This window comes from Amaranthus tricolor, chromosome 17 (genome assembly GCF_026212465.1).
Source record: "Amaranthus tricolor cultivar Red isolate AtriRed21 chromosome 17, ASM2621246v1, whole genome shotgun sequence".
NCBI classification, from domain to species: Eukaryota; Viridiplantae; Streptophyta; class Magnoliopsida; order Caryophyllales; family Amaranthaceae; genus Amaranthus; species Amaranthus tricolor.
This window is the reverse complement of record NC_080063.1, coordinates 6,582,607-6,604,202: the sequence shown is the minus strand read 5'-3', so window position 1 is coordinate 6,604,202 and position 21,596 is coordinate 6,582,607. Positions and strand designations below refer to the sequence as shown.

The 21,596-nt window shown below is 33.5% G+C and overlaps 2 protein-coding genes across 2 annotated transcripts; one reads left to right on the top strand and one right to left on the bottom strand.

The window, feature by feature from the left end:
• Positions 1 to 3,368: 3,368 nt before the first annotated feature.
• LOC130803644 (BEL1-like homeodomain protein 1) lies at positions 3,369 to 7,055 on the bottom strand. Its single transcript, XM_057667841.1, has 4 exons — positions 6,127 to 7,055; positions 4,940 to 5,319; positions 4,711 to 4,771; positions 3,369 to 4,311 (listed from the first exon to the last, which is right to left on the bottom strand). Exons 1-4 carry the CDS (start codon positions 6,640 to 6,642, stop codon positions 3,589 to 3,591), a joined length of 1,680 nt encoding a protein of 559 aa, XP_057523824.1. The 5' UTR covers positions 6,643 to 7,055; the 3' UTR covers positions 3,369 to 3,588.
• A 4,034-nt stretch (positions 7,056 to 11,089) lies between these two features.
• Positions 11,090 to 12,223, top strand: LOC130803685 (uncharacterized). Its single transcript, XM_057667886.1, has one exon. It carries the CDS (start codon positions 11,090 to 11,092, stop codon positions 12,221 to 12,223), a length of 1,134 nt encoding a protein of 377 aa, XP_057523869.1.
• The last annotated feature ends 9,373 nt before the right edge of the window (positions 12,224 to 21,596 follow it).

Sequence of the window (21,596 nt, the reverse complement as noted above, 5' to 3'; positions counted from 1 at the left end):
TCAAATCCTGCAATATAACGTTAGCCTTGCTCAAGATAGTTTCCCGGAAAACCCCAGCAACGCTCAAGTAAGGTCGGGAAACAAAAATCAACGAATGTATGATATTGAATGAATACAAAATTAAAGGATTGTAGGATGAGTTCTGATCAATTAAAGAAATATTTGGTTAGGTATAGATTGTAAGTAGGAGGGTGGTGTATGGTGTATTTTTGCGGAGTAACGGTAGAAATATAAAAGCTTTCCCCGTAAATGAATGATGCAACAAGTATCTATAATGGTAGAATGGAGGTTGGTTAATGAATTAATGGGCATGATGGGGAGTAGTGGTAGGCTAGGTTGCACTAAAACAGACACGGACATGGACACGGACACGACACGGGTACGGAAAAACGCCAACTTAAAAATGGCGGAAACGGGGACACGAAAATGGTAATATAATAAATATATCAAATTAAAGATAATTTTACAATCTTTCATTTGATATATGTAAATAAACACTTTAAAAACATAAAACACACATAAAATGCAAATAAGTACCAAATAAACAACATGAGTATTTAAAAATAGTCATACAAACCAAATCAAAGAAAACCAAATAAATAGGTAAATTTAAGATTTAAAAATCAAGATTAACAAATAACACATTAACAATTTAACATTAACAATTTAACATTAACAATAACAAATATTCAAAGAGGATATACAAAAAAATCATGAACAACATTTCAACTTTTCAAAATTCAAATTACAAACACATGAACAATTTAACATTAACAAATAACAATTAACAAATATTCAAAGAGGATATACAAAAAAATCAAAAACAACATTTCAACTTTTCAAAATTCAAATTACAAACACTAAGATTAAGAATTTAAGATTAACAAATAACACATTAACAATTTAACCTTAACAAATAGCAATTAACAAATATTCAAAGAGGATATACAAAAAATCAAGAACAACATTTCAACTTTTATTTTTATTTTTTTTTTCAAAAAAACGTGTCCTTAACTGCTTGTCGTGTCCCTTGCCGTGTCCATGCCGTGTCCGCGTGTCCGAAAAAATATTAAAATATTGGACACTTCATTTGGCGTGTCGGACACAGATTTTCGCGTGTCCGACACGTGTCCGACACGTGTCCGACACGGGACACGCCAGTCTAGAGAAGTGTCCGTGTATTCTAGGTGGTAGGTCATGGGGAGTAGTGAGTAGTTATTTTATGAAGTTAGTGGACTAAGGTGAAGGGTTTAAGATTGGACTAAATATTTTATGGGCTTAATTATTTGACCTCATAACACATACATTTCAATTCAATATCATTCACATAATTTAAATGATTTTACTAATTTTAAGTTTTTATACAACGTATAAATATGGCAATTTCTTAGAGACAAAGGGAATACTTGCTTTATTATAGTGCATGATTGTTTCCTTGTACTTGTCCTTCTAAATTAAGCATTATTTTTCATTTTAGTCCATTTCACTGATTTTATATTTTTTTTTTGGTAATAATCCTATTTGTATATTTAATCCCATCATCAAATTTATTTTTTATTTCCATGTTAATTATTTATCTCTAATATCTGTTTATTATTTTTTATTTTCATCTTAATTTTCATTTTCCTTGGTTCAACAAAAAGAAAAGTAAAGGGTCTTAATCGAGCTAGTATACAAAGGAGATATATAAATGAATGCATACATTTCTGATGGATTTATTGATAATTAAAAGCTAGGCGGCTCAGCGGCTGGGCCTTAGTGTAAGTCTCAGTCACGCACCGACAAGCTAGGAAGCCTTTCATTTCTTATTGAGCGATGTATTAAGAGAAGATTTTAGTAAATAACAGTTATTTATAAAGTTAATAAATTATTTTTATGTGTTAGGATGTAATAGGGTTAGAATTTTGTTATTTTAATATATCTTTTTTAATTTTTTTTATTTTATTATAATCTTTTTTGCGATGATATATAAATAACGGTGATTAATTAAGAATTTTTGATATATTAAATATACATGGTCAACAAGTTTATTTTTTTGGTTCTTCCTGGTTCATATGTCGTGGCCATTACAGGAAAAATACATAATTTCGAGAGCACTATTTGGAATGACGGGACCAGAATCAAAACTAGGAGCTTATTTAGAAAAGTAATAGTTACTCTAACTCTGATAATTCTTGATTCTCCTATAAAATACTATATTTATTTCTTGGATTATAGGTAAAATTTTACTTTGTCCGTTTCATTATACTTGTTACATTTGACTTTTTTATGCAAATCAATGCGCTATATTGATTATTTTACATATTGATATATTCAAAATTAAAAATTACAAAAAATTAGTATCACAAAAATATGTTATTAGACGATTCAAATAATATTTTACATGATTATATTTTTTTCTTACACATTAAACGCAATATATAAAATAAATGTAAATGATAAATAGAATCAATAATCTTAATATAACAAATTTTCCAAAACAGAGCAAGTAAAATTTTATTCACCTCAAAAAATATTTGTTTTGCACTTAACTCAAAGCAAAAGTAATCATGCTTTTCATATGTAGATTTTAATTTATTTATGTCTCTTAATTATAAGCATTTTCTACTCTATGATATTAAAAATGAGAACTACTTCAGCTTAATGAAATTGAAATGCTATCAAAAAAAAAAAAAAAAAAAAAAAAGACAGACCAGGCCGATTTTTGCATTTCCTACATACGCCTATTAGCAACTGAAGTAGAGTACGACTGCACGAACATTAAACCTTAATTCGAGCAAGTTAGCAACAGCCAATTCCTGTCATTTTGTTCTATTTATCTGCCATTGATGATCAAACTAAACTACTTTTATTGTACTCACATTCCCTTCTATCTTTTTCTTGACAATGGTTGTACGTGTAGCTTTCATCAGGGAACATGTTTTTTCTGACAGATTTCTAACTTACCAAACAAGTAAGAAAATTTGTGTCACAACACACTGACCCAAGTCCACTCTTTTTAAGTCATTTTCTGAGGACATCACAAACTATCAGCTCACAAAGATCCTGATCATACATACATTGTGGGGGTCTAACAATTTCGCTATTTTGTTGATTGCAGGTCAATCAGCCAATAGAATATTTAGTAAATAAAATTTGGTTTTTAAGCTAAAACCTAAAGCCTAGTATTGTACTATTTGTAGCTTGTTAGCTTATTTTGTTGGTTTTTGGTTTTTAGCTTAATTTTTTTCTCTAATAAACAACTAATAAATAATTCTTATCAAATGTAAAACAATTGCCTTAAACATTTAATTTATCAGTCAAATTTACAGCTGGTCAAATCAGCTAATAACTTCAGTCAACAACTTTAGCTAAGAAGCTCTTTGCAATTAGTAAATAAAAGTACCGTTTTATTATTGCAACAGAAACCAGAGTTACCATATATAACTGAAATTAAACCTTATGCAAGCTGATAACTTTCCAATCTATTTACGATCCATACACATATAATGTAAATAAGCTACAAAATTAATATACATTCTCAATACCCTTCTATAATAATCATAATCCTATATATACTAACAAATACTTTCTTACCTGATCTTTCTTTTAAGCTACAAAGTCAGGTAGCAACTGAGCAGCAAACCCTTTCCGGTTTTGCACATCAACACACTCGAACGCAGCTGCGTTCGAGTGTCCAGAAGGAGGGCTTTGCATTGCACCAAATTCATTCGCTCGTCGAAACTGAATGTTCGGATTTTGGGATAGAATTGTGTGATTTGTAATGGAAAGATTATCACAAGGAGGTAGTCCTAATGAAAGGGAAATACCATTCCCATGAAGGTATCTTGGTGGTGGACTAAAATCCTCTGTATCAAACCTAGCTAATTCTCCAATTGGGTATGTTCCCAATTCATCACTACCCCCTAAAAAGTTCATACCCCCTGAAATAAGGGCATACCCAGTTTCAGTCTCCCTTTCTTGCTTCTCATTCCTAAATTTTATCATCATTTCTCCATTATTAGTCCCATTGTTATACCCAATAACTTCATCATTTCTTTGTCTTTTGGGGCTTCTTTGGGGAATCCCACCTTCTATTGAAACATTGTTTGGATCTTTGTAGGTTTTAGGTTCATGGGTTTTGTCTTGATTGTAAATTTGATCTAAAATGGCTGGATTTGCCTCATTATTGCAGTTTTCCTTGTTCCTTTCTTGTAATTTGTCCTCTGATATGCCATCATTTTGTTCTTGTTCCTTCAGTTCTTCTGTGTACATTTCTTCAATCATTGGCTTCCATAGACGTACACGAGCATTTATGAACCAATTAGATACCTACAATATCCATAAAACCAATCAATACAATTATATCAACTATCAAGGTGTCCAACGGCACACATCCCCAAATATTGAATATTCGAATATCATAATATGTTATATACTCTAACACTTCTTACACGAGCGCCCATTGGGTAAGAAGTGTGGATGCAGCACGTAGTCTCCCCATATATGGCGCTAAATATTCCACTTTAAATTAGAGGTGGTTGAGATTCGAACTCGTGACCTCTTGTCACGCTGCCTTTGATACTATGTTAAGAAACAACTCAACTAAAAATTTAAGCTAATGCTTGAAGCCCCATAATCTATTATATACTCTAACATATTCGCCATAATAATTTTAATATCATAAAATTAACGCATTTATGTTTAAGGATCCACTATTAATAATTTTACCTGACTTCTAGTGAGTCCAGTTTGTTTGGCAAGCATAATCTTGTCAGAATCCTTGGGATACCTGAAAAAACATTTAGTACATTCTCACATTTATTAGTCCTACTTTTTAGTCATTTTGAATTTGCTACGCAACATATAATAAAAAGCTTTTGCTTTAATTTGCATTACGTAGCAAATTCAAACGAACAGAAAAGTATTTAACTTCGCTTGATTGTCGATATAATATTACGGGTGTAAGAAGTGTTCAAAGAGCCAAGCACGAAGAACAGAAACAGATCTCTCAGGTAATCCTCTTTGAGGCCTCCAAGCAGTAGGGTTTTGAATCATTCCAAGCTGTTGGAGTGCTCTCTGCTGTCTAATCTGATGATCAATGTATTTCAATCTAGACCCTTCAATCTTCCCACCAGATGATTCTTGATGATCACCTAAACTCTTGTTAGCTGCTCTGATTTGGGCTTGAATGGCGTCTTTTAGACACCGGAATTGCTTAGATATTGTCTTTAGTGCCAGTGATGTGTATGTCTTTGCTGATCCTAATCCTGCTGCTTGCTCAAATGATTCTATTACTATTTGCATTTGATGATTGTATTTCCTGTACCTTTGCTCTGCCTACAATTTACAACACCATCATCATCATCTTACCCGATGTATCCCGCTTATAAGAAACTATGATCAGAGTCTAAGGTGGGAAGGAAGGTGGCAATTCATACCCATAAAGGAGAATGTGACCAAAGAGTCCCTTGACTCGAGAAATATTAACAGATAAATAGTTAGAAAAATGATAAATTCACAACACCACAAAGACCCATTTGAAAATGATAAATTTATTATTGAGTTTTTACACAACAAGACCCATATAGAAAAGAATTAACTGCACATAAATCCGATGAAAGTCTATCTTAAAACAATTGGTAAGAAGAATAGCCCAATGTGAGATCACCTGTGAATTTTTTTTCCAACGGAAAAGGGATGAGATAAAATAACATACCCTCAAACTCCAATCATTCTCTTAAAATAAGATCATGCATTTTAATCTCATCTACAACGCTCGATATAATTAAAGATAGTTTGTGCTGCATTTACACTTTTAACAAATCTAATATACTTTTATACAACGAGTCGTAATAAATTATTAATATATTTTCGAACCTCAACCATCAGCTCAAACGTGAAGTTAGTCTCTTATGAACTAAGTAATAAAAGTAACAACCCAAGAAAAAAAAAAAATTTTTTTTGAAAATCCTTAATGGGTATGAGTGATAGTAACTCCTAACAGAAAGTTCTGACACATAGAACACAAATAGCAGTTAAAAGGCAGATGAATCAAAGTCAGTTGAAAAAGACCCCATCACAATTACATACTATAAGTTACTTATAAAATCCCTAAATTATTTATTTTTCACAATTCATACATACCTCATCCAGCATGGTAACAAGTTTAGCTTTCTTCATCTGAATCTCCTGTCTATCTGCTGTACTCAGCTGCACACTACCACCATCACCAAAACTCATTTTTTCTTTCTGATCATCAGAAATCTCCTTTTTGGGTAAACCATCAGAATTATTATCATTACCAACATGAACTACCTCATCAAGTAATTCTTGAGTAGCCTTCAAGTATTTTGATCCCAAAACTAAACCGTGATGGGTCCCACCTAGGGCGGGGTTTTGAGAAGATAAGGTTAAGGAGAGTCCTTGCCTAGCGCGTGGGATGTCACTCGCTTCATGAGATGGGTATCCGTACAGGGTTATATTATTTGGTTGCGGGCCGGGTGAAGTTGGGATATGGACAAATTGTTGGTAAGGATTAGTTAAATTTGGGTTCATGAGAATTAGTGTATGATAATTATTTGAATTTTGGTCTTGGATTTGTGTATTTGTTTCTTGATTATGATTATGATGATGATGGGTGTGATTATAGTATGATGCCATTTTGTAAATTTTCTTTTTTTATTAAGAATTAAAAATTAAAAAAGTATTAAATTAAATATTTTCCCATTAATCTCATTAAGAAAATGGGAAAAAAAATGGTGGATGAAGAAGGGATATTATGATGAAAGTGGTTTGGGTGGAGTGAATGGAGGAGGAAGAAATGAAGTGGGAGAAGGAAAGAGAGAAATAAGAAAGAGAAAAAAAAAGAATTGATTGGTTTGTGAGATAATATGATTGGGCTGTTTTTTAATTAGGATAAATAAAATGGGGGTGCACGTATTCCGCAATCATCTGTTGCTGCTGCTGCAGATGTGGAAATTTTCACTGTGTAGGCGCCAATCTCCATTCATTTATCGTCAAATTCTCACTTAGTACACCCTTAATCTTGGAAAATTTGTAAATATCATAGAAGTTTCCTCCCTTATAATATTAGAAAAATGATATTACTTCTTTGGTTTTAATTTATTTGCAACATTTATTTTTTTACGCATTCTAATACAATGATTAATATCTCTAATTATGTATAATAAAAAATTATAAAATTTGATATTAATAATCGTTGCAATGAGACGAATCAAACAAGATCTCGCTTGACTATATTTTAACCTATAGGTTAAAACTAATCACAAATTAAAAGTCATGAAAGAATAGTGTCATTTTTGCCAATGTTGCAACTAATATGAAACGAAGGATGTATCTATCGCTCTGTCCCCTTTGCATCAAATAGAAATGAGTTTATTTTTAAGAAAGTAGTAATGAATGAAGAGAAAATAAATTGTGTGGATGAAATTAAAAGAGATTTAAATTGTATGGAAGAGATTAAAAGAAAATAATGGACCATTGTCCAAATATAAAAACATTGTAAATTAAGTAAGACAGACCAAAATGGAAAATGAAGCAAATTCAAAGGAACGGAGGGAGTATTCATTATTTTTTATTTTTTATGTGTGAGTAGTTTTTTTAATTTATAAGTTAAAACATAGTTAAGTAAGATCATATTTCATTCGTCACATCGCAAAAACATTATTAATATCAAATTTTTGTAATTTTTTACTACATTTGTTTTCAAATATTCTTCTCATTCACTTTTTTCACATATCCCAATGTAACTTTAAAATCAAATAATTTTAATCGTTACTTTTTAAAATTTTAAAAAGCTGATATTTAAAAAGTATATATTAAGATAAATCTAACAAGATTTCACGTAAATATGTTTTTTCCTTATAAATCAATGAGAAATTGTAGTCGAAGTTTGACACTAAAATTCGTAAATTCTATTTGAGAAGAACATATGAAAACGAAGAGAGCAATATTGTTAAATTAGGCTGGACTTATTGTAAATGCCAGCATATTAGCGGGGGGACGCAAGTGCACACACTTCATAAGCCAAAGAGATATATACCATCCCAAAACCATATGGCAATGGAAAGAAGGTCTCTAATAGCTTATAAAGCGTGCACACCATTTTCAATTTATCGATGTGGGATAACTCATCCCAACACCCCCCTCACATGCGAACCTTCGTCAAGTTCGCATGTGGGAGTAATCAATTAGGGTAGGAACGCCATTCTTTTCGAACCTACCATTTTTTTAAAATTATTGATCGAACCATCGGCTCTGATACCATGTCAAGGAACCAATTCAACAAAAAGCTTAAGCTGATGGTTGAGGCCTCAAGATATGTTATATACCATTTTTAAAGTTATATACTCAGTTGTTGTACATGGCGAAACTTGTCTGATCGAATTGTTTAACAATCAAATATTAATCTATTTTTTTTAGTACAATATTTTCTACAACCACAAAAATTATAGGAGTAATAAATCATGATCATAAAGTTTCAAATAAAATGATTGAGTCCATTAAATTTTGTTAGCTGCACTAAAAAATAATTTATTGGGTCTTTAATAATCTATTAGTTGGTTGAATTATTAGTTTATTGAATTTGAATTTCTTGGTCTAAGTGATAAAAGATATTAAGATAATCAAAAAGATGTTAGAAGGGAATTTGAACCCCAAACCTAAACCATATAATAAGTTTAAAGTATACCCTAAAACTAATTTTACTACCTTGTTTATTATTTTTTTTGATGTGAACTATACTCCTTTGTTTTTTTTTTTTTTTCAAAAAATTTCATGTAAGAGAAGGTCAAACATCAGCCAAAAGAAAAGTTTATCATCGGTAGTTTAAGTATTGTGTTCGTTGAAAAGAATTTTAAAGTTAGTTTTTATCTAACATGTTTTTACCTATTGGTCACCTGTGCATCGGATCACTAGTCGACATCGTTGTACACGTGGTTATTGTTCTGACGTGGCTATACATGTTATAGCCCGCTTTGCCCATAGTGTCAATGCAATATAAGGATACGTGAAATAATTACTCATATTTGCATTCCTGAATATTAAGAGCAAGCCTTATATTTAATTGTGAGAGAGTGTCTAAGAGTTTTCAAACAAGAGTCTTATATTGCATGTCATTGATATTGATATAAGGATGAAAGAGTTATATCGCCAAAAGTATAAATCCCTGTGATAGTATGTTATATATGATTATTGGTCGTATTCCATCTAAAATAATTTTTTCTAACAAAGAAGTTTTGTCCAAGTCTACCACCGAGCAGGCTAGCACGCTCTGACATGGTTTATACATAAAATACAACACGATATAAATTTCATGTCAAAATTAGCGCTAAGGCAAGAAAAAATACTATGTTGCCTTTTAACCTTATAATCTTACCTGACAAAATAGGAAATCGTACCTACAAAAATCTGAAATCAATGTTAGGAATCAAAATCAAATATAGTAAGAAAAAGAAGCAAAATATAAAAGTGTAAGAAGCAGAGAAATTGGTGTATCATAATCCAATATTTGCCACTGTAGTTTGGCACTAAAAATGGGATTTATAAAAAGGAGTAAGCAGTTGGGTTTGTGGGGTTTAAAGGCTTTGAAAGATACTCATCTTTATTTTGCTCTTTTGTCATCCACATAAGTTACGTATGCTTCTTTTCTTTCTTTTGCTTTTTTTTTTTCTTTCTTTTATGTATGGCCCACACATTGGTTGATGACAATGAGATTTGAGACTGGGTTAGTGTGAAAACCTTAATTAATCTTCCTTTTTGTGATACTACCATAACCAAATTATGAACTATTCCAATGAGTCTTTGACTAGAGGTTTGTTTGTAAAACCGTGATTGTTACGATTTCTTTGTTTTGTTTTGACCAATTGAAAATATTGATAGATAAATTGAATGTTTAAATCAGTTGTTTATTGGCTAATTATTGGCTAATAAAACATTCATAAATTCTTAAATGAGACGGTCTCATGGTGAAATATCTTCATTGGGATGATCCAATGTGCATTTATTGTCTTAAATTGATCACTAACGGTTTTAAATTAATTACCTTTTGTAGTCTTAAATTAATCATTTATAATCTTAAAATAATCAATTAAAAATTAGACAAATTATATGGACTAGTCTTATAGTGAGAAGACCTCATACAACACGAGCTGTAAAACATTTAATTGATTTTTTTTGACCGGCTAAAAAACCAAAACTCAATAATCAATCATCATTTACCAAACACACACTAGGTTTCACAAATCCATCTTTTTCAAAACATATAAACAATCAAGCTAATTATATGAGAAATGCCCAATGTTAGGGCATACTTATGTGCTTGTTAAAGTGTTAACAATATAATCTAGTATATTTAAAAGGTGTAGGGTTTTAATTATATAATTTATTTGTTTCTAGTACATTCAAAATTAGATGATAGTCTATAAAGTTAATAAGTAAAATTTTTAAATTACCTTATTTAAAAGTTAACATTTGTTAATTTATGTTTTAGCTTTTTAATTTACAAAAATTTTATTCCAGGTGGTGTTCCAACACTGATTTTTACATAATTTGCAATTTAAATCTCTTAATTTACATAAATATTTTAATATACAATGTAAGTCACGCTCATTGTATTATCGATTAAAGTTATTAGTAATCTATAAGAGATGATAAATGAATTTAATTTCAATTGAAACAAGTATAACTTTATCTAGATATAATCATGGATACCAATTTCACTTAGTCCATTTTCTTAGTCAACTCAATAATTAAAAAAAAAATTGGTCAATGAAAGATCTAAAAGGAAGGAAATATTTATTAGAAGTAATATTTCATATATCTTGTATATTTTACATATCTTGCAAAATCTTCTTATTATTAGTAAATATTGTATAGATTATTTAGTTTCCAAAACTTGATTATTCCATCTTGTATTTATTCTCCCATATTCATTAATGAAAGCAAGCAAAATCAATTTCAATATGGTATCAGAGCCTAGGTTTTGATCACTCCTTTCTCCCTTTCCTCTTTTCTTACCGCCAACCACCACTCGTGGTGGTGCCGCCACTTCTCCCTCCTTTCTTTTATTTCTTTCTTGCTTCTTATCATGGCTTCTTCCACAAAATTACACTCGGCTACATTGGTTACTAACATTAAAACTTGTGTTCCCATTCAACTTGATGATGAAGGAACAAATTTCAATACTTGGGTAACTCTCTTTAAGCTTCATTGTCGGGCTCATCTTGTGGATATCCACATTCTTCCTGATGACTCTACTAAAGCATCGGTTTCTAAGGACTCTGAATGGCAACGTCTTGATGATATTGTCCGCACGTGGATTTATTGTACTATTAGTCCTTCTCTTCTTACATCGATTATCCGTCCTGATGATAGTGCTTTTGATGCTTGGACTCGCATTGAAAATAATTTTCAAAACAACAAATCTTCTCGTATTCTTCATCTTGAGTCCAAATTCAATGATATTTCCCTTGCTAATTTCCCGAATGTGAAGGCTTATTGCAACGAACTTGAGAATCTTGCTACTTCCCTTAACAATCTTGGCTCTTCTATTTCCGACAATCGATTGGCTCTTCAAGTTCTTCATGGTTTGACTACTGACTACCGTACCTTTCGATCCTTGGTTCAACACATCTCTCCCATTCCTTCCTTTGATACTCTTCGCTCCATGTTAGAATTGGAAGAGCATTCTCACCACAAAGAAACTTTTTCCTCTCATGATTCCGCTCTCATTACTACTCCCAAACCTTCCTCCATTGAAAATTCTAAAAATTTTGAACCCCGGGATACCTCTAACCACCATGGTGGCCACCGCCACCACCGCCGTGGTGGCCGGTCCAGCCGCAGCCCCTCCCACCGCACCAATCCCCACCATGGGCAGCAATACCGTCCATCCAGAACAACCCAGTTCAGCCGGCCCACCAAATCCAGCCCATCTTCTTTTCCCTCTTGGAATCCAGTAGCTTTGCCATATTGGGCCCAGCCTCCATGTTCGTTCCCTACTCAACCTTGGGCACATCAGAAAATGCATACTCCTTCTCACAATAGGCTTCCCTCTGCTGGGCTTCTTGGACCAAGGCCTGCTCAAAGTTTTCATGCAACTAATTCTTCCTCTCCGGGCTATTTTCCTACGGACATCGATCAAGCCATGCATACTTTATCTTTATCTTCTCCGGATGAGCAATATTACATGGACACCGGCGCCACTTCCCATATGACTTGATCTCAAGGTAATTTATTTAATTAATTCTTCGTTCAAGCATCCTTTACATAATGTTATTGTTGTTGGTGATGGTCATATGATTCCAGTTCAAGGTCACGGGAATATTTCCCTCCCTTCCTCTCATCATACTCTCACTCTTAAACATGTCTTACATGCCCCTCAACTTATTAAAAATCTCATCTCGTTCGCAAATTTACTCGTGATAATATGGTTTATGCTGAATTAGATCCTTTTGGTTTTTCTGTGAAGAACTTGGCCACAGGGAACCTCGTTCTGAGATCTAATAGCATTGGTGACCTCTATCCTTTCCAATCAACACATGGAATTCCCATCCCGACTTCTATATCTTCCGCTCTTTTGTCTTCTAGTATTTGGCATTCTCGCTTAGGTCATCCGGGAAATGCAATTTTGGGTTCATTGTCTTCGTCTAATTCTATCAAATGTAATAAAAATTCCTCTTTTGTGTGTCATTCTTGCTCTTTGGGGAAACATGCTCAATTACCTTTTGTTCGTTCTCTATTTATTAGTACTCGTCCTTTTGATATTATTCATAGTGATGTATGGAATTCTCCTGTTTCAAGTCCTTCGGGCTATAAATATTATGTTTTTTTCTTGATCATTACACTAATTTTTTGTGGACTTTTTCTGTATTTCGCAAATCTCAGGTGTATGATATATTTGTGAATTTCTATGCTTTTGTTCATACCCAATTTGAACTCAAAATCAAATCTTTTGAATGTGATCATGGGGGTGAATTTGACAATAAATTATTTCATGCTTTTTGCAATAATCGGGGTATTCATTTTTGTTTTTCTTGTCCTCATACAACTTCTCAAAATGGCAAATCCGAAAGAAAAATTCGTTCCATCAATAATATTATCCGTACTTTATTGTGTCATGCTTCTCCCCCTCCGTATTTTTGGCCTCACGCCTTAAGTACCGCTACATATCTTCTTAATATTCTTCCTTCCAAATTGCTTGGTAACCTTACTCCAACCCATTTACTTTACAATAAATCACCATCCTATACACATCTTAGGGTTTGGGTGTTTATATTTTCCTCTTATTCCCTCCACCAAAATTAATAAATTGCAATCTCGTTCGTCTCCATGTGTATTTTTAGGCTATCCTTCCTCTCATCGAGGTTACAAGTGCTATGATCTTGCTACCCACAAAATTATTGTGTCCCGTCATGTCCTCTTTGACGAGTCCACTTTCCCCTTCTCCAATCTTTCCACATACACCACCTGAGCATATGACTTTTTCGACTCTCCTCATCCTTCCCTTCTTCTTCAAAATCACCCTATCCATATTCCAGCAGCCACTGGGCCTGCAGTGCAGTCCAACCCACCAACCAGCCCCTCTCCACAGCCCAGCTCCTTTCCCCCCTCCGTCCCCTACTAAGCCTGCTGTGCAGCCTAGCCCACCCCACACCCCCCTCCCTCCTCTCCTGGGCCTGCTTTCGACAGCCCAGATTCACTCCCCACTCTTCTCTACCCCCCATTCCCATCCGCCCTTTTTGGGCCTGGCCCAATTCAATCCCCTTCTACCCAACTTCCTTCACCATCCTATTCCTATGGCATCACTACAAGGAGTAAAATGGTATTTTCAAACCCAACTCCAAGTACACTTCCCATGCCTTATCTGTCTCTTTCTATCCTCTTCCTAAAAATCCCATCCATGCCCTCCGTGACCCAAACTGGAAACAGGCCATGCAAGAGGAATTTAATGCTTTGATTGAGAATAATACTTGGGATCTTGTTCCTCGACCCCCTAATGCTAATGTGGTCCATTCTTTATGGATATTCCGGGTCAAAACTAAGTCCGATGGTTCTTTTGAGTGCTATAAGGCGCACCTTGTTGCTGATGGTAAATCTCAACAGGTAGGTATTGATTGTGATGAGACTTTTAGCCCGGTTGTCAAACCCGCTACCATTCACATTATTTTGAGTCATGTTTTGGCTAAGTCCTGGTCTATTCATCAGTTGGATGTGAAAAATGCTTTTCTTCAGGGTAACTTGACTACACCTGTATATATGCATCAGCCTTTGGGTTTTCCTGATCCATCTCATCCCGATTATGTTTTTCTTCTTCGCAAATCGCTTTATGGTCTTAAGCGAGCTCCTAGGGCATGGTATCAACGTTTTGCTGATTTTGTGACTAATATTGGTTTCGTTAACAACATTTTTTATTCTTCTCTATTCATTTACTACCATGGGTCTGACATAGCATATTTGTTATTATATGTGGATGACATCATTCTCACCGCCTCCTCCGATACTCTTCGTCAGTCCATTATGTCTCAATTGAGTTCTGAGTTTGCTATGAAGGACTTAGGTCCTCTCCGTTATTTTTTGGGCATTGTTGTCTCTCGCAGTTCTGTCGGTCTTTTTCTTTCCCAACACAAATATGCTACTGAGATTCTTGAGAAAGCCGATATGTCTCAATGCAAGTCTGCTCCTACACCTGTTGCTACGTCCCGAAAACTTTCTGCTGATGCTGGGTCTCCTTATGATAATCACACTTTATATCGCAGTTTGGCTGGGGCTCTACGGTATCTCACTTTCACTCGACCGGATATTTCTTATGTTGTTCAATAAGTCTGTCTTTTTATGCATAATCCTCGGGTTTTTCACATGTCCGCTCTTCATCGCGTTCTTCGGTATATCAAGGGAACTCTTGATTATGGACTGCAGCTCTACAAGTTCTCGATCTCTTCTCTTTTGTCCTACACTAATGCTAATTGGGGTGGTTGCCCTGACACTCGTCGTTCTACATTCGGCTATTGTGTTTTTCTTGGTGATGATTTGATTTCTTAGTCTGCTAAGCGCCAACCTACCGTTTCTAAGTCCAGTGCTGAGGCTGAGTATCGTGGAGTGGCTAATGTCGTTTCTAAGACTTGTTGGATTCGAAATTTACTACTTGAGATTCATTTTCCTATTAACACAGCTACTCTTGTTTATTGTGATAATGTTAGTGTAACACCCCTGAATTTTCAACCCTTTAACGAAACCAAAACCGTAAAGGACGGGAGGAAATTCGGGTGTTACATAAAAGAAAAAGAAAAGAATTTAGATAAACGTTAAATATTAACTTTAAAAAGGTGAATGGAAATTTTGGCAGCATCTGCCTTAAAACTGTGCGCCTTTGTAGAAAAAAAAAGTTAATTTAGAAACTAATAAAGTAAAGGCACCAACGGCCTATTAAAGCTATGTCACGGCGGAATGATTCGTCGCCGGCTTCTCAAATCAACATGCCAAGCATGGATCGTGGTCCAGTGTCGACGTTTGCGTTTTAAAAAGACTTACTCCTTAAAACCATACAGAGTTATAAACTACGCAGCGGAAATACAAATATACGAGGGAGGACACAAGGTCTCATAACAAAACATATACAACCAAACTTTACAAAAGATAACAAAAACTACAAAATCGAAAGATAGCGGTATGACACAGGGTATGCTTCGCCCTCATCACTCTCCCCAAATGCAATGCAATGCAAAAGAAGCTCCAGTACCTGCTACGCTTGTCTATGATCCCCCTGCTGCTCGACATTAGACCAAAGGCCAATGTGTCATAGCAGGACAATCATAGAAAGTCATCAACAAACAAACATAAACACAAACACGTACACGTCAGTAACTAGCATTAAATATAATAAGGCCAACTACTAGATAGCATTATATCATAAAACAACATAAGATGATTTCATAAAACGCAAGCACAGATAGTAACCGTTTATCGGCCACTTATACTCCTTAATTCCATCACGTGCTTTCCAACCCGAACCATGTGCTCTTGGGTAGAATGCAGGTCTTCACGCTCCTCTTTTCAAACATAAACTCTTGCAAAACACGCATAGTTTAACTCGACCAAGACATTAACAGAATACCTAACACATGACGTTGTAGAGCTTGTCTATCTTAAGGTAAGTGTGATCATAGTCCGTAATACCCTTGAGGTAACTTAACTTAGGCACACTTCTCACTAGCATAAACTATTCTATCAATAAGTAGATGTTCTATCAATGAGTAAATATTCTATCAAAGAGTAAACATTCTATCAACGCTTAAGCTTTCTACCAAAGAATGAACCTTCTATCATGAAATAACTTTCGATTAAAGAATAAACTTTCTATCACTGAATAGTTTTCTACTAGTGGATCTTTTCTCTACTTCCTGGCATAGTGACACGGCCAAGGGCGTTATCGGCCACCCGGAGCCCATGGCAAAGTATGAGCTCATGCCCCATCCAGCTGACCCTCTCGGGTCCTACCTTTGGGAAAAACTAACACACTGGGGTACTAAACAAGTGAAGAGGCCACCATATTGGGGTTTGCAAGGCCCGCATGGTAACACCTCGGTCAAGGGGCGTTATCGGCCACCCGGCACCCAATGACCCAAGCATGCTCATACCCCCCTTACGGTGGTCCCGTCGAACCTCACCTAGGGGACTACTAAAACAACCAGACATAATCCAGTTGAGTCACGCCAGCTAATCATAATCTAGTACCTTATCAGATGGGAATAACTTCCACTCTCAACTATTAATGAGCCCCCTGGGATAGTAGCGCGCCAAAACCCACTGAGCCACTCAATAGAATAGGAAATTCACCTATAACGGAGTCATTCTAACTCCAATTAAGGCATAATCTAATTCTTAAATAAATAAGGGGGTGGTTCCCGCCTTCTATTAACACTCTCATTCTCTAAACTATTCTAAGCGCAAGGATTTCATAGTCGATAGCTCTTCATATAAAGTGTACTCACTAGTACTTCATAGTTTCGATACAATGCATACTATCAAAATAAACAATAATGTCTTAAAGAAAATTACATATAAGGGTTATTACTGCGTGTACGTACCTGTAAGCGTCACTGCACGATCAAAAGTCACAAAATCACCCAACTAAGGCTCTACTTTCCTCTTACGAAATGGGCACTTATATAAGTTATGAGTAGAACTAATAAGTTCCCTTAACTACTTTGACATACCAAACTAAATACCAAATCAACCGCTATCAACCATTCAACATGAGTTTCCGATTACTCTAGCACGCACACAACTCATTCAATACAAGTCAAAATCATTGACTCAACACAGCATAAGTTTTTCCATCAATTTAAAGTAGAAGTATGTGTGAATCGTTTCTTTACATTAACTAATTTTGAGCATATCGGCTCGCGTTACCCAAAAATAACTAATCACAACTAAATCTTACAATTTTAATATAATATTAATATAACGATAAAGCAAATCTTAGAGTTATCATATCGGGATATCATTTGTTGCATTCTCCAAAGCTATTAAGAACTATAATCAAAACAACACGACAAATAACTTTAGCAACCATCGACGATAAGTTGACATTATGCTCTTGGCTTACCAATATCATGTATCTATAACTTCAATAACAACCTAATAAGGGTATTTGTAATTTACAACAATCAAACCACAACAATTAGTAACTATTATTCCCAATTTAATCAATCGAAATCACTTTCATAGTCAACTAACATCATCACCATTACTAATTATTCACAATAATAACCAATCGACCAAATCTTAAAACAACTTTTAAAGTTATTTAATCAATCATCACCAAAATATAGTATAACACACACATCATTGGTAATTTCATCTCTAAATCTAAGCCCTAATCGTTTCGTGTTCAAAGATAACATTTAATTACTACCCATACTAAGATTCAAAGAAACTAATACAAATCAACACACAACCCATAATTTCAATCACACTTCAAACCCTAACTCATAAACATGTTTAATTCATCAATCAAATTCTTACCCCCAAAAAGATTCAATGAAAATAACACAAAAATCAACACCTCACTCATAAACTTCATAAAACTTCAAATAAAACTAGACATTAATTGGAGAAAAGAGAAGAGATGGCTCACAATGGAGAAACTAGAAAAGGGTGAGGGTATAGGTGGTGTTGTGGTGGTGGTGGAGCACGAAGATGGTGGCGCTGCGCTCGTGGAGGGCTGTTGGTGTGCAGCTGGTTGCTGCCGTGGAGGAGGGAAGGGAGGCTGCTGCGCAGCTGCTGTTTGGGGAAGAAATCGCAGCCCCTGCTGCTGGTTGCTGTTGACGGCTGTGCAGGTGGTGGTCACGCAGAAGGCGGCAGCTAATGGTGGTCAGGCAGAAGGCGGCTGCTCTTGCTTGTGGCTGACCCGTGAGTGAGGGAAGGGAATTGAGAGAGGGGAGTGAGGGACTGACGGCTAACGGCGTGATTCTTGTGAGGGAGGGAGTGATATCCCCTTAAAACCCTAACTCATCCTATTTATTAATTTATACGCTTATTTATTTATTTGTTTACCTAGGTTCATCTTCTTGCGAGGCCCAACTAAGAACTCACCCTTCGTGTGCTCACACATTTCAATAAAATAATTATTTTGATTCGAACCTCTTTATTTAGAAATCGTGATTGTATTTTTTTAATATAAATATATGTCAATATTTAAATTCATATATGAAAGGAATTTATTAAAACTACTTCAAAATTAATTTAATATAATTATAAAATACCCAAAAGTCATTAAAATATTAGTTAATGACGTCAGAAAATCTCGGGGTGTTACAGTTAGTGCTATCTATTTGTCTAGTAATCCTGTTCATCATCAACGCACTAAACATATTAAGATGGACATACATTTTGTTCGAGAAAAAGTGCAACGTGGGAAAGTTCGTGTACTTCATGTTCCATCTCGTTATCAGATTGCTGACATTTTTACTAAGGGACTTCCTAAGCTTCTCTTCGATGATTTTCGCTCCAGTCTCAGCTTTTGTACGCCTCTCGATTCGACTGCAAGGTGTATTAGAAGTAATATTTCATATATCTTGTATATTTTGCATATCTTGCAAAATCTTCTTATTATTAGTAAATATTGTATAGATTATTTAGTTTCCAAAACTTGATTATTCCATCTTGTATTTATTCTCTCATATTCATTAATGAAAGCAAGCAAAATCAATTTCAATAATATTAATATTATTGCATAAATGATGGGGATACTGGATAGAGTAAATATGAAACATGAAACCCATTTTTCTATTTTATGCATTTTACTATAATCTTCGTATTTTTTTCATTAATTTTATTTTGATATATTTAACATTTGTATTTTCATATTTTTTTTTCAAAAATTTCATTTTATTACTTATAATATCCCCTAGAAACGGAGGAAGAGAGGAAGTAGAAATGTAGTATATAGATAATTAGTGAGCTATTCAAAAGAGTACAAAAGATGTATTTGGGTGGAAGGAAGTACAAGAGAAAGTAGTGGCAAATCTAGCAAATTGATATAATGGACATATAATATATCCTGTTGTTAATTTAATGAAGAATATTACTCCCTTCTATTCATTTTAAGTGTCCCATTTGATTTTTTACGAATTTTAAGGAGAGTCAAAAGTGATATCCTAAGGGTAGGAAAGAGAGTGATATTATGGGTTTTTTAAGTAAGGGAGGAAAATTAGTATGGGTAATGGAGGGTATAATTGAAAATAGGATAAAGCTACTAAGGGCATAAAAGTCAAAAACTCATACCAAACATAGAAATGGGACAATTAAGATGACTTAACCATAAAAGGAAATGAGACACATAAGTTGAATAGGAGTGAGTAATATTTAATTCGGGAAAAATGTGCAAATTATTAAATTTCGTTCCACACTGCTATAACCTATTAAGCATTGAACATGTCCTACGATTTAAAAGAAATAGTGCAGTGTGGTAGATCATATAGCAATATCTTACTTATATTGAATTTAGACACTTTAATAAGCATCATAATAATAACCTCACTTAAAAAGTGTAACTTTTATAAAACTTATACATTTATATTTATATGGTATTTATCTATTTATAATCTATAATTATTATTAAAATAAAATAATAAAATAACACTTACATTATTTTTTAAAATTATGTGTCACTTTTTCACTTTTTCAACATAAATTTTCCTTCAAAATTCTTTAATGATGTCATAATAATAATAATAATAATATTGTTGTTGTTATTATTATTATTATTATAATTTTTATTTACTACCCATATATGACTACGGTCAGGGGCCATATGCGCTCATGGGTCATTCGACTCCACTTAACTCTTACGACTCTTTGAGAAAAATTACGGCTAATGCATTGAACCTTCAACCTACTAACAATTAGATAATTTAATAAACATCTAAAATTGAAAGTAGCATATTGCTAGAGTGACATTTATCAATTAATTTGAATAAATGAATATAATGTATAATATGCTACAACTTTTTCTGTATTGGTTTGTCAAATAACTTATGGTCCGTTGAAAAATGTAAATTACTACTTTTGTAAAGAAAATTTGAATAAAATAAGATTATTTAACAACTTAATTTCAAAAATAAGCTTCGTGAAAACTTATTTCCCAAAATAAGCGTCCGTACATCCAGACCTAGCCTTAGAGTAAGTCACTGTTACTAACAGCGAAAGACAAAAAAAAAATAAAAAAAATAAAAGCCATAAGTCGCTGTTACTAACAGCGACTTTAAGGTTAACTGGTCAACTCCTTAAATAACTGAAAACTGAAAACTTAAAATGCATTAAGTCGTTACTAACAGCGACTTAACAAAAAAAAAATTTTTTTTTTAAGTCGTTGTTAGTAACAGCGACTTACTCCGAGGCTAGGTTTGGATGTACGAACGCTTATTTTGGGAATTAAGTTTTCACGAAGTTTATTTTTGGAATTAAGTTGTTAAATGTAGCCCAAATTTAAATTTTTAGTCAAACAACAATTTGACATTTTAAACTTTATGTATATACACCATATTTATTTATGTTAATTTGACATAAATTGACCAATTATATGGGGTAATTGCAAAATTTTTTGTTATATGATATTGACTTTATTGTTTGACTTTAACACTAATTTTTGAACTTTTTAATCTAAAACCTGGATCCACCACTGACTTTCTAAGTTACATCAGTTAATGTGTAAAAAATTACATATTACTATTTTAATCCCTTTATTTTCTAAATATTTAGATAAACTACTTTAATGTATTTGATATTTTGAGATGGTTGAAACATAATAACTTTTATTTTGAATTTATTTTAGTTGGTTAATTATTGGTTACTTAGATGCAATGTTGAATTTTAACATACAATTTTGTCTAAATTTAGGTTGTGACTATCTTTGAATAAATCACTTATGTTTTTTATGAGAAAACTTTGTCGTTTTAACTTTTACAAAATATATTTTATATATTTTTATGTTTTTTATATTTGTTTTTTAAGTGTAATATAAATAGTTGTATTATTTATATAAATCAATGTAATATTTATATTTGTTCTAAAACATTAGTATGTTTTATTTA